At 39.9% G+C, this 14,481-nt stretch overlaps 1 protein-coding gene across 1 annotated transcript; it reads left to right on the plus strand.

Moving 5' to 3' along the window:
- The first annotated feature begins 1,174 nt into the window (after positions 1-1,174).
- C4BPB (complement component 4 binding protein beta) lies at positions 1,175-13,512 on the plus strand. The gene is made up of 7 exons (XM_055418851.2): positions 1,175-1,571; positions 2,020-2,218; positions 2,602-2,703; positions 5,196-5,372; positions 10,576-10,669; positions 12,194-12,317; positions 13,289-13,512. Exons 1-7 carry the CDS (start codon positions 1,545-1,547, stop codon positions 13,430-13,432), a joined length of 867 nt encoding a protein of 288 aa, XP_055274826.2. The 5' UTR covers positions 1,175-1,544; the 3' UTR covers positions 13,433-13,512.
- Positions 13,513-14,481: the final 969 nt, after the last annotated feature.

Genomic DNA, 14,481 nt, shown 5'->3' on the forward strand with positions numbered 1-14,481 from the left:
ATAAATTAAAAAGATAAAAGGGGAAAAATTAGGCTTTTTTTTTTTACAACTCTCTATAAGAATAGAGTTAATTTGTAGAAAATGGATGGGAGTGAAAATGATTCCTTTCAGATAACTATACAAGTAGTTCCTGATCACAGAAAACAAGTGGATTTTGTCCAGTAGAGATTCAGCTAATTTCCATCAGTTAGAAAAGCTGATTTCAAATATTACAATTTGCTGCTCAGCATATTACCCAGTTTTGCCTCTAGTAGAAAAGTCATTTTAGAATGCCTTTGACTGACTGACTATATATTTCATATCTCTGTTCCTCAAATTCTTTAAATTAGTTGTAGCATCTCCCTTATTAAATAATGAATCAAGTAAAATCTTTGACACATGTTCATTTTATAATTACATGAATGTCATGTACTAATTTTTTGAAAATTATACTTTAAAAGATAATTGCACTGTAAGATCTCACATATTAGTTGACCAAAGATATGGAAACACCATAAAAGCAGTACATAATCAATGATAAGCTATCAGTGTGGATTCGAGGAGCTGTGGTAGAGTTTCTGGGTGGGTGACTGTTCTTTTTATTTACCCTGCGTTGCTTTGACTTCATTTAGCAGCTGATTCTACTTTGCATTAAGCAGTGCAGAAGGAGGGATTGCAAACACAGATGAGGCTCCACTCCTGTTCTGGAGCTGTTGACAGTCGTTAGAGAAACACAGGTCCCAAAGGGCGTCATCTCTGCTAATGTCCTGATGCCAAACCTGGATTTAATACTTGACCTACTAGAAATTTTGACCTTCCCCAGGAATATAATTGTAATCGGACCACTGTGGAATTTTCTGGTCAGCACAATTGAAATAAACTGCATGATTAGATTCTCATCATTTCCCCAAAAGAAGGTGACCAACCCTGAAACAATTATTCCTTTTCTCTTGTTAATAACTTCTTCTCCACTCTCCTTTAATAAAACCCTGCATTTTGTACAGCTCCTCAGAGGGCCCTTCTGTTGACTAGACTGTGTGTTGCCTGATTCATGAATTGCTGAATAAAACCAACTAGGTTTTGAAATTTACTCAGGTGAATTTTGTTTTTTAACAGTCTAGTGTCGGAGAAAAGCATTAATAAATCATTAACAAAGTATGATAAAGATTGCGGATGAGAATCACATTTGAGACTTTACTGTACCTTTATGCTTTATATTTATTATGAATTTTATATTATTTTATTTAAACCTAAAATTTTGAGTACTTTTATCCCAGCTTTATAATTGGTGCACAGACAACCAGTTAATGGCTGTAATCATCATGAACAAGAAACTGCGGGAGACCAAAAGCAAATTTACATGCTTTCATTCCTAAGACCAAAGCGTTCCCCTCATCTCTCAGTTCATTTGGTTGACTCTGGACTCGGGTCAAATTCTGCTCTGAAGAGCATGGCATGGGAAACCCAGTGCAGAGCTGGCCAGCGAGGACTATGTTGTTGCTGCAGGACTTTGGAGTCCTCCTCAAATTTGGAATCCACCGGGACCCGCTCCTTTATGGGAAGCAATGCGGTCTGGAGGCTGTCAGAGACAGGTAAGGTTAGTTGACTTCCTTGAGCTTTCGGGCTTCAGTGTTGCTTGCAGTCTTAGGATACCTGGCGTCTGAGGAGGGAGGGCGTGCGGTAGCACCCAGAGCTAGGTTGTACTTGGGAAATCACCAGGAATGCACTTCTCCCCTCACTTCCCCACCTCCACCCACTATGCTGGCGAGAACTGCACAAGGTAAACACTGGCAAATATTGACAGACGTGAAGGTCACAGTAAGACCGCTTAGCCTGAATCTGTTGAGGAATGATTGGCTTGCCGATCAAAGGGACTGGTCAACTGGATTTGCATAAACAGCACAGGCCATTTCTGAAACCGAGTTTTAAAACCAGCAATTCTTTTTATCACCTCCTTGTGTCTTTGCAAAATCTCTCCTTGTACCAACTTCCTTACAGCTATTCTTATTTCCTATCATAAATTTTTTTTTTTCCTTCCAGGGAAGAAAAATAATCAATACAACCCCGTCTCTAGGAAGGAGTGATTGGTCTGATCTTAAGTGGTGTGAGAAGACCTATTTGATCCAAGCCAGGGTCTTAGGCTGGGTTATTTCCAACCCAGGTCAAACAATTGATCCTAAGATGTTTTTTTGGCTTATGTGCTATCTTGTGGATGTGTGGCTGATTTTTGCCTCAGATGGTATGTATGCTTTTCTTAAGTTAAGACTGTAAGGCATTTTATATCAGCATGTGGATTATGAGGCATTCTGTCTAAGATTTTAATGAAATTGAAATTTATAAAGCATATTTCCTTTATTGAATAATCTCACGTTACTTGGTGTTATGCTCTGTACTCAACAGTAAATATTTAATGACCTGGCTGTAAGCAGTGAGTCATTTTTTGCTACTTCCCCTTTCTGTTCTGGAAACAGAAACTGTACCAATTTCAAAATCTCGAGAGGTCTTATTTATGATAAACTCTGGTAGCACTGTTTGGAAAGGTGATTGTATTTTTAGGAGTGGATAACTAATGGCTGAATTTAAGTAAAACTCCTGTTTTTCTTTTGAAAACAAAAATTTGAGAATCCTTGGGGAGGAAAGAACGTGGATGTTCATGGACATGGGAGAAGACAAGGAGTCAGAATACAAGGAGTCAAGCAAAAAGACACTTGGATGGGGACTCCAGTAAGTGCTTCCTCAAGGCATGTGACATGTCAAGTGAATCTGTTTTTTTTTTTTTCTCCTTCCAACAAAGCTATCCAAAACTTCCCCCAGTGAACAATAGCATATTCATTGCAAATGAGGTAAAAGGACAAATTCTGGGGACTTAACTTATGTAATGATTTTTTAATGCCTCTAAGGGATGGAATGACCTCACTCCTGAGTGCTGCTGTAAGTTTGATCTTTCTGCTTCTTTGTTCATCTTGTCATCCCCCCGTATTCTTTCATATCATACCTCCAACAGGCCATGGTAAGACTTTATAAGAAAAAAAATCCTCAACTTTTAGGAATCCATTTTTAAAGTACTCTAGTGGCAGTCTTTCCTCTGAAGGTGTGTAGTCAGCTCTTGTGTGTGTGTGCTCAGTCACGTCCAACTCTTTGCAACCCATGGACCGTACCCCGCCAGACTCCTCTGTTCATGGGATTTCCTAGGCAGGAATACTGGAATGGGTTGCCATATCCTTCTACAGGAGACCTTCCAGAACCAGGGATCGAACCTGAGTTTCCCTTATTGGCAGGTGGGTTGTTTAATACTGTGACACCTGGGAAGCCCATTCAGCTCTTGAAAGTGAAGTAAAAGTGTCAGTCACTCAGTCTTGCCCTACTCTTTGGGATCTCATGGACTGTAGCCTGCCAGACTCCTTTGTCCATGGGATTCTCCAGGCAACAATACTGGAGTGGGTTACCATTCCCTTCTCCAGAGGATCTTCCTGACCCAGGGATCAAACCTGGGTGTCCCGTATTGCAGGCAGATTCTTTACTGTATGAACCATCAGCTTGTAGTCAGAATTAATTAGCTGAATTAGTAGATCCAGTCACCCCTACAAGAAGGAAAGGATTTCTATGTATTAAAATTACTTTTTTGGGGGACATTTAATTTATTTAATTATCAAGCTGCTGTAAAATTTTTATGTTATGAAAAAATTTAAACATATACAAAAGACAGAAGTATAAAATGAACTCATTTGTGGGTATTTTGAAGTCATCCAGTGGCTAAGACTCCATGCTGCCAATGCAAGGGGCCTGGGTTCAATCGCTGGTGAGGGAGCTAGATCCCTCAGGCTACAACTAAGACCCGATGCAGCCAAATAAATTAATGAAATATTAGAAAAATGAACTCATATGTATTATCAACACATGACTTTTTTCATCTACAATTCTGCTTTGATTATTATTTTGTAGTAAATATATTATACCATTTTATCCATCATTTAATTTTTGAATTGGAAAAATTTATGTTCTCAGTTTACAAATGTGATACCTGAAATCTAAGTGATTTGCTTAGGTTCATAAAACTCATTTGTGATGTCTGTAAAGATGGAGAATAACTAGTCCACATTCTCTTTATTAATACTGTTTTTAGGAATGGCTGAAGGAAATGGCAACCCACTCCAGTGTTCTTGCCTGGAGAATCCCAGGGACGGGGAAGCCTGGTGGGCTGCCGTCTATGGGGTCGCACAGAGTTGGACACGACTGAAGTGACTTAGCAGCAGCAGCAGATTAGTTTTGCTTTATACCTAGAGTGTAAAGTTCTCCTTTATACCTACCTCTCCTTTATACAGTAAAGCCCACCTGTATATTTATCCTTTATTACCAATATCCTGTATATTACCAAATTCACATTCCTCTGTATTCTCCTGTTTTTCCACCTGGGAAGAAGAACAACACCAACAAAAAAAGTAAAAAAAAAAAATGATGACTAATGTGTGTATCTGACAGGATGAAAGGGAAGGAAACACTTGCCTTGATCGTGGGCTCAAGAATTTTGAGCAATGCTTAACACAAGAGAATGATGAACGTGCTGTTGGTAATTTCCAGTGATAGGCTTAATTTCAGTGATTTCTAATGTCAGTTGTCGCTCTTGTGCATGATCAAGATGTTTCCTCACTTGGGGCAACCCAATCTTTTCTCATCCTGCACTGATATGGTTTGGTTCCTGGTACCAGTCCATAAAGGGCTTCCCCGGTGGCACTAGTGATAAAAAAACCTTCTGCCAGTGTAGGAGAAGTAAGAGACATGGGTTTGATATTTGGGTAGGGAAGATCCCCTGGAGAAGGAAATGGCAACACACTCCAGTATTCTTGCCTGGAGAATCCCATGGACAGAGGAGCCTGGTGGGCTACAGTCCATGGGGTTACAAAGAGTCAGATATGACTGAAGCGATTTAGCAGCAGCAGTAGCAGCAACTAGTCCATAATAAAAGGTACAGTTTTGGGAATTTCCTGGTGGTCCAGTGGTTAGGACTCTGCACTCTCACTGCTGAGGGCTGGGGTTCAATCCCTGGTTGGGGAACTAAGAGCCTACAAGCTGTGCGGTGTAGCAAATAAATAAATAAACAAAAGATGCAGTTTTACTTCTTGTTTTCACTCTTCTTGATGAAGCCTGAAGAGGTCTACCCTCTGCTGTGGGGGGTTTCAACTTCACCCTTTCAAGTTTCTGCCTGTTTTCTTGTTCAGTGGGCCACTGTCCTGACCCCTTGCTGGTGACTGATGAGTTCAGTTCCTTGGAGCCTGTGAATGTGAATGACACTATCAGGTTTAAATGCAATGAGCATTGCATCCTTAAGGGCAGCAATTGGAGCCAGTGCCAAGAAAACCACACCTGGATGACTCACTTTCCTGTCTGCAAAAGCAGTAAGTATAAGAGAAAAGAGTGAAAATCCCAAAGACACTGATTAGCGGTGAAAATCTAGACATTTGCCACAAATCCACAACACTGTCCTCTTTCTTGTATCTGGGGGGAGGGTTTTAGGATCTAGCAGGCAGTCAAGAAAGAGCCAAGCCTCAACTCAAGCAGTGGATTCTAATGAAATGATTAGCACCCAACAATAATCCCCCTGAAGTAGGATTCCTGTGCTAGTAGATCTAAAACAGGGTAGTCTGGGACATCTGACTATGTTTTTGTAAAATTTCAAGATTAAGCAGTAACTTTTCTTGAAAGATACACAAAACAGGGAAGAAAACCCATAATTCACTGCAAAATTACATAAAATAAAAATTGAGCATATTTTCTTTGTCAGTACAAGTCATAGCTCTTAGAGGTAATTGGTTGGATGTGTTTAATGACTTTTTCTTCTGTTTACACAGATATTTAAATAAATGCACACACGCATGAACAGACATTTGTTGCTATTCAGTCGCTCAGTTGTGTCTGACTCTGCGGCACCATGGACTGCAGCACACCAGCCTTCCCTGTCCTTCACCATCTCCCAGAGCTTGCTCAAACTCATGTCTATTGAGTCAGTGATTCTATCCAACCATCTTGTCCTCTGTCATTCCTTTCTCCTCCCACCTTCAATCTTTCCCAGTATCAGGGTCTTTTCCAATGAGTCAATTCTTTGCATCAGGTGGCCAAAGTATTGGAGTTTCAACTTCAGCATCAGTCCTTCCAATGAATATTCAGGACCAATTGCCTTTCGGATTGACTGGTTTGATATCCTTGCAGTCCAAGGGACTCTCAAGAGTCTTCTCCAACACCAAAGTTCAAAAGCATCAGTTCTTTGGTGCTCAGCCTTCTTTGTGGTCCAACTGTCACATCCATACATGGCTACTGGAAAAACAATAGCTTTGAATAGATGGACCTTTGTTGGCAAAGTAATGTCTCTGCTTTTTAATATGCTGGCTAGTTGGTCATAGCTTTTCTTCCAAGGAACAAGCATCTTTTAATTTCATGGCTGCATTAAATGATTTTGGAGTGATTTTGGAGCCTAAGAAAATAAAGTCTGTCACTGTTTCCACTGTTTCCCCATCTATTTGCCATGAAGTGATGGGACTGGATGCCATGATCTTTGTTTCTTGAATGTTGAGTTTTAAGCCAGTTTTTTCACTCTCCTCTTTCACTTTCATCAAGAGGCTCTTCAGTTCTTCTCCGCTTTCTGCCATAAGGGTAGTGTTGTCTGCATATCTGAGGTTAACTGATATTTCTCCTGGCAATCTTAATGCCAGTTTGTGTTTCATCCAGCTTGGCATTTCTCATGATGTACTCTGCATATAAGTTAAATAAGCAGGGTGCCAATATACAGCCTTGATGTACTTCTATCCCAATTTGGAACCAGTCTGTTGTTCTATGTCTGGTTCTAACTGTTGCTTCTTGACCTACGTCGTATGGGTTTCTCAGGAGATTGGTAAGGTGGCTTGGTATTCCCATCTCTTTAAGAATTTTCCACAGTTTGTTGTGATGCACAAAGTCAAAGGCTTTAGCATAGTCAATGAAGAAGAAATAGATGTTTTTCTGGAGCTCTCTTGCTTTTTCTATGATTTCATGGATGTTGGCAATTTGATTTCTGGTTTCTCTGCTTGTTCTAAATCCAGCTTGAACATCTGGAAGTTCTCTATTCATGTATTGTTGAAGCCTAGCTTGGTTAATTTTGAGCATTGCTTTGCTAGCATCTGAAATGAGTGCAATTGTGTGGTAGTTTGAACATTCTTTGGGATTGCCCTTCTCTGGGCTTGAAATGAAAACTGACCTTTGCTAGTTCTGCTGAGTTTTCCAAATTTGCTGGCATATTGAGTGCAGCACCATCTTTTAGGATTTGAAATAGCATCATCTTTTAGGATTTGAAATAGCTCAACTGGAATTCCTTCAACTCCACTAGCTTTGTTTGTAGTGATGCTTCCTAAGGCCCACTTGACTTCACATTCTAGGATGTCTGGCTCTAGGTGAGTGATCACACCATTGTGGTTATCTGAGTCATGAAGATCTTTTTTGTATAGTTCTTCTTTGTTTTCTTGCCACCTTTTCTTAATATATCTTTTGTGTCTGTTAGGTCCATATCGTTTCTGTCCTTTATTTTGCCCATCTTTGAATGAAGTGTTCTCTGGGTATCTCTAAATTTCTTGAAGAGATCTAGTCTTTCCCATTTGATTGTTTTCCTCTATTTGTTTGCATTGATCTCTGAGGAAGGCTTTCTTATCTCTCCTTGTTCTTTGGAACTCTGCGTTCATTTGGGTGTGTCTTTCCTTTTTTCCTTTGCTTTTCACTTCTCTTCTTTTCAGCTATTTGTAATGCCTCCTCAGACAACCATTTTGCCTTCTTGGATTTCTTTTTCTTGGGGATGGTTTTTTATCACTGCCTCTTGTACAGTGTTATGAACCACATATTTACCTACAAAGATGGAATTTTGCTATATGTATTTTTGACATAGTTTTATTTTTTCATGTAACAATATACATGAGGGCTTTTTCAGATCAGTATGTAAAGCTCTTCTCCTACTTTTTAACTATATGTGGCTATGCCATCTCTCATATTGATGAACATTTATTTCTATATCTTATTTCTATTTCCATAGTTTTGCTTTACAGTGATGAAATGCATGTATATATATATATGTGTGTGTGTGTGTATACACATACAACTTTATGCTATTATTTTTACAGGATAGATTCCTAGAGTGATGGGTGAGTCACATGATATCATCATTTGCAAAATATACATAAAAATCCAAGTAATTCTATTAATTACTAAAAACTTTATTCTTGGATACAAAATAAATATTGAAAAATCAACAGTTTCACTTCCTGGTAATAGTTATTAGATGAATATTGAAATGTAAAAATAATTCCATTCATGAGACCTATATGAAAATTCATCCAGGAGTGGAAAAGAAGATATGAATGAAAGAAAAGATCCGAGACACACAGACTCAGTATTACAATGCAATCCTAATCAGAGTTTTCAATTTAAAAATAAGAAACAGAAAATTAATTTAAAAATCTCATTTGGAATGGTACATAGCTGACACTGCAAAATTTAATGCTTTATTTCAACACTTCATGTTTTAAGGCAGTTTTAGGTTTCTAATAAAATTGAGAGGAAGATACAGAGATTTCCCCCTGCGGCCCCCGCACCCACACATGCCCAGCCTCCCACGCATTATCAGCATCACTCACAGAGTGGAGGATTTGTTACAACCGACACATCATTATCACTCAGAGTCCATGGTTTACCTGAGAGTTCACTGTTGGTGTTGTGCAGTCTATGGATTTGGACCAATGTTTAAAGACACATGTGCATCGTTATAACATCATGTGGAGTAGTCTCACCACCCTAAAAATCCTCTGTGCTCTGCTTATTTATCACTTTACTTCCCCCTCCCTTCTCAACCACTGATCTTTTTGTTGTTTCTCTATTTTTGCCTTTTTCAGAATGTCATATAGTTAGAATCATATATTTGTAGCCTTTTCAGATCGGCTTCTTTCACTTAGCAACATCCATATAAGTTTCCTCCATGTCTTTTCATGGCTGATAGCTCATTTCTTTTTAGTGCTGAATAATATTTCTGGATGTACCACTGTTAACTTGTCCATTCACTTTCTGAAGGATGTCTTGGTTTCTTCCAAGTTTGGGCAATTAGGAATAAAGCTGCTAAAAATATCCATGTGAAGGTTTTTGTACGGATGTAAGTTTTCAGGCCTGGCGTGCTGTGATTCATGGGGTCGCGGAGAGTCGGACACGACTGAGTGACTGAACTGAACTGAACTGAAGTTTTCACCTCCTTTGGGAGTTGGGATTGTATGATCAGCATATATTTAGTTTTTGAGAAACCACCAGAATATCTTCCAAAGTGACTCCAAAGTGCAAAATACCATTTTGCATTCCCATCAGCAATGTATGAAAGATATTGTTGCTCCAAATCCTTCCTAGCTTTTGGTGTTGTCAGAGCTCCAGAAGCTGACCATTCTAATAGATGTGCAATGGTGTCTTGTTGTTTTAATTGATGTTTCCCTGACATATGATGTAAAGCATCTTTTCATATGCCATCTGTACATCTTTGGTGGGGTGTCAATTCAGAACACTGTAGTTCCTCGGTCAACTCATTGCAATTCTTCTTCCTTTCTTCCACATAACTTTGAACTCAGGTTTTCATCTTTTGAAAATTATTTGCTAATTGCTCAAGAAATACACCTCTGTTGTAGAAAAATATAGAAGATAAAAGAAGAAAATATTTAATTACCTATAGACCTATCACTCTAGAATAACAGAGTATTTTGGTATATAATTTTCAGACATTTTTTTCTATTCATATATGTTGGTATATGACTGTTTTACAAAAATGTTATTATATTACACATACTCTTTTATGCTTTGGTGTTTTAGTTATCTTTATGTTTTGAAGACCTTTATTTTTCAATAAACATACCTACATAATTACTATTAATTTAGCCATTAATCTTAATCAACATGTTTACACTCATGTAACCTCAGAGTTGAAAGTGACCTTAAGGATAATATTATTTAGCCTGCTCATCTTATAGATTAAGGAGGAAGCCAAGAAAGGTGAAAATGCTTGTTTCATGCCATATGGTTAGTGGAAGGGCCAAAAACAAAACTCATGACACCTAATACCTTGCCCAACTCTCTCTCCACAATTTTACAGACTCACTCTCTTTCCTCCCACTCTGTTCTCTTTTTTTCTGAAGCTCTCATAAGGAACACTGTCCCACAGGGGCAGTCAGTCTCCATCTGAGCTCACTCTATTTATCTACTGTTTCAAGAGTTCTTCCATCTCTACCTAAAGTCTAATTTTTCTCTTCTTGTACAGTGACAGTTAGCATCTCTACAACTTAACCTTCCTTTCCTCATACTCCTGCTAATCAGAAAGTACTTTCAGATCGCTAATGACCCAGAGAATGAGCCAGGGTGGGGAGTCTGTCCCATGGGCAAATATGATTTTGACCAGAAAGAAATAAATGGAGAACATGTCCGAGATCCCACGTGGGCTGCTCTGAAGATGGCGGGTGCTGGCCTGGACACTTGCACTGTGGTGGCTGGTGTTGTCCTCTGAGCATTATTCCAGTAATGATTCACAGCTGTCATCCTTATAACCCTATCTATCAGGAGACTGTGACCCTCCTGAGACTCCAGCTCACGGCTATTTTGAAGGAAGAGATTTCAAGTCAGGCTCTACCATCACTTATTACTGTGAAGCAAGGTAAGTGTCCCGCAGACTTTTCAACGTAAGACTTTGCCCATTTACTGGTAGCCATGTTTTAGAAATGCCTCAGTCCGTCTCAACCTTGCCTGCTGATTACCAGGCACATTCTGATTTTGAGAGCTGCTTTACCCACTTCCAGGTCTCCCCAAGGTCTGGAAGACAGTCTAACTCTCCTATTTATCCTAATTTATGTATCACTTTCTTTTCTCTTAGCTAAGACAAAATGGAATGTTTAAAATGTATGTTTTTCTACAGAATAGCAGAACAAAAAACTAAACAACCCCCCCCCCAACAGAATATATGAAAGTATAGAAATAGAATTATTTAGATCCTTGCTGTTAGTGTTTAGTCTTTAAGTCATGTCCAACACTTCATGACCCCACGGACTGTAGACCGCCAGGCTCCTTTCTCCATGGGACTTCCCAGGCAGGAATATTGGAGTGGGTTGCCATTTCCTTCTCCAGGGGATTTTCCTGGACCAAGGATTGAACTCGTGTCTCCTGCTTTGGCAGGCGGATTTTTTACCACTGAGCCACCAGGGAAGCCCACAGATCCTTCAGTTCAGTTCAGTTCAGTCACTCAGTCGTGTCCAACTCTTTGCGACCCCATGAATCATAGCATGCCAGGCCTCCCTGTCCATCACCAACTCCCGGAGTTCACTCAAACCCATGTCCATCGAGTAGGTGATGCCATCCAGTCATCTCATTCTCCGTCGTCCCCTTCTCCTCCTGCCCCCAATCCCTCCCTGCATCAGACTCTTTTCCAGTGAGTCAACTCTTCACATGAGGTGGCCAAAGTATTGGAGTTTCAGCTTTAGCATCAGTCCTTCCAATGAACACCCAGGATTGATCTCCTTTAGAATGGACTGGTTGGATCTCCTTGCAGTCCAAGGGACTCTCAAGAGTCTTCTCCAACACCACAGTTAGAACATCATAATTAAAGTCCAACCTTAACTTAGACTGCCTGGTTGCCCCCTTAATGATCTCCTAGCCTTTTCTTTATCTGACCTCAATCTTATTAACCCAGAGTCATGAGGCCTCAGGCATTTCTATGTCCAGTGGATTTTGCCATCAATTCTCCTGTTTTTCTGGTTGAAAGCTGAGTCTTCTTTTAAGCCAGTTCACCAAGATTTATTTGAAAGCTATCTCTAGCTTTGTACTGCTTTTTGGAGCATAGATGACAGTTGCTTTTAAAAATTACTGAATGATGAAGAGTTTCCTCTCTTACCCTCCCCACCCCAAACTGTGTGCTTAAAAACACATATTTAGAATTTTTCATTCCTCCATATCTTACACGCTGATATATCTCTTGGGTCCTCTCCATCTCCAGGAGAGTGGTTTTACTTTACAATTGCTGTGTGATACTGAGATAACTTACGAATGCATTAGAGCTCTGGGGCAGGAGAGTAGATTCTAGTATTTCTATTTCACCGTGTGAAATACTATTACATAAAATCAACTTCAGTTGCCCAGCTCAAGAAATTGAAGGGTAAAAGTTGTTTCCATTTTACCTTGTGTCCAGGTACCACCTGGTGGGCACACAGCACCGACAGTGCATTAATGGGGAGTGGACCAGTGCCCCTCCCGTCTGTGAGCTGATCCAAGAAGCTCCCAAAGCAGCCGAGTTAGAGTTGGAGAAGGCATTTGTAAGTAGTGGGCTCTTTCCTGTTTTATTCACAGTGGTGCCCCCCAGGGCCTGGTTTTGGTCCTGACACACGTTCAGGAAACAGCTGTTCATTTGCAATGAATGGGCTTTGAATGGGCTGATCTTGGCCTGTTTGTAGAGTGGGACTCATAAACTATTAACTCATGTATTTGTATATGAGTTCCCATTCTCCACCATCACCATTAATGTCTCATGAAGCTCTGTTGGTAAGAGTTGTTGTCTCACGTGCTTTAAAGAGCAAGATACATAATTTCATGTCTTAGATTTGGAAGTATTGCTATGAAAAGTCTCTAAAATTTTTCCAGACTTTAAAAAAAAATCACAAAAACGCTGAAAGATCTGTTTTCATTGAGACTCCTCTCTTTTTGTTGTTGTTGTTTAGTTGCCAAGTCATATCCAACTCTTTGAGATCCCACGGACTATGTAGCCCACTAAGGTCTTCTGTCCATGGGTTTTCCCAGACAATAATACTGGAGTTGGTTGCCATTTCCTTCTCCAGTGGATCTTCTCAACCCAGGGATCAAACCCACATCTCTTGCATTTCCTACGGGCAGGTAGATTCTTTACCACTGAGCCACCAGGGAAACCCATCTCCTCTCTCTTAGTCTATTACAGGGATCATGAGTAAACTTATATCTCTAAATTTTATTTTCTGAAAATAAAAAAAGACCTTAAAGGCAGACAGTGGTGCCTTTCCCCAAGACACACCTAATTGCAAGTTTTTATATATATCTCTGTGCCCCTGTGGGAGGACAGTGACACTTGGCAGCGTCCTGGAAGGGGCTCAGGCAGTCCACAGTCATCCTGCAAATTTAGATGATTCACCATATTGAAGACCCAGATTCCCACTGAAGCCTTCATCTGGGAACCTAAACACCACTCATTAGCTTCTGAGGGTAGCACTGAGTCTCAGTTCTTAAACTGTAACTTAAAAAGGTGTTTTTTCTTCAGCTTGCCTTTCAGGAGAGTAAGGAACTTTGCAAAGCCATAAAGAAATTTACACAAAGATTAAAGAAAAGTGGCTTCACAATGGAGAAAGTGAAATATTCTCTGGAAAGAAAGAAGGCTAAGTTGAAGGCAAAAATGTTGCCCTGACATTGTAGCTGAGCAGACTGGGTAATAGAAATACTCCCATGAATAAAATTTTCTTTTGGCTCTGAAATTAGTTTCAGATGTTTCTCTTTTTGGACTGAAACGCAAATTCATAGTAACTAGCTGCAGTTGTATAATACACTGTGTGTTTGTGTTTGTGTGTGTGTGTGTGTTGAAAGTAGAATGACCAAGTGTGGTGATTGTTTAAGCCCAGAATTAGCAATGTATTAATGGGGTGTGAAGCCACAAGGCTTCCCTGGTGGCTCATATGGTAAAGAATCCGCCTGCAATGCAGGAGACCTGGGTTAGATCCCTGGGTTGGGAAGATCCCTTGGAGAAGGGAATGGCTACCCACTCCAGCATTCTTGCCTGGAGAATTCCATGGACAGAGAATTCCATGGGCAGAGGAGCCTGGCAGGGTACAGTCCTTGGGATTGCAGAGTTGGACACGACTGCGTGACTGACACTTTCACTTCAATGAAGAGAGAAGGGTTTAATTTTCTGTCTGAAAGAGGATGGGAAACTTGGAACACAGGTAAGGTATAAGGTATTTATTTATTTTTTTGGCTACACTGCGTGGCTTGTGGGATCTTAGTTCCTTGAATAAGGGTTGAACCCTGGCCCTCTGCAATGAAAGCATGGAGTCTTAACTGCTGGACTGCTAGGGAATTTCCACCTCATTTTTCAATATGAAATGCAAATGATGAGGCAAAAATTAACCTCAAATTAACCAAAACTTATGAGGCAAAATTAATGTCTTATTTTAGGAAAATATGTTCAGCACAGTTGTATCTTATTGAAACAAAAGTAGAATTAGAACCCAAACTCTTGCCTGGGTCTCCCCAACATCCTGTTTATAAAACAAGGCTTCCAAATCTTCTGCAGTAACATTGCTTACTGCCTTTTGGATGACACTTAGATCTATATGGTCAATTTGAGACGCTGCAACACATATGAATATATTATTCTTTTTTCAGAGGGTGGAAGAAATAGGAATCCTAAGGTTTTCTTGCCAAGATTTTATATTATCTGAAATGACCAGCTTTTTCCAT

Source organism: Moschus berezovskii, chromosome 17 (genome assembly GCF_049115385.1).
Source record: "Moschus berezovskii isolate FMDL1 chromosome 17, NW_MosBer_1.0, whole genome shotgun sequence".
Taxonomy (NCBI): Eukaryota; Metazoa; Chordata; class Mammalia; order Artiodactyla; family Moschidae; genus Moschus; species Moschus berezovskii.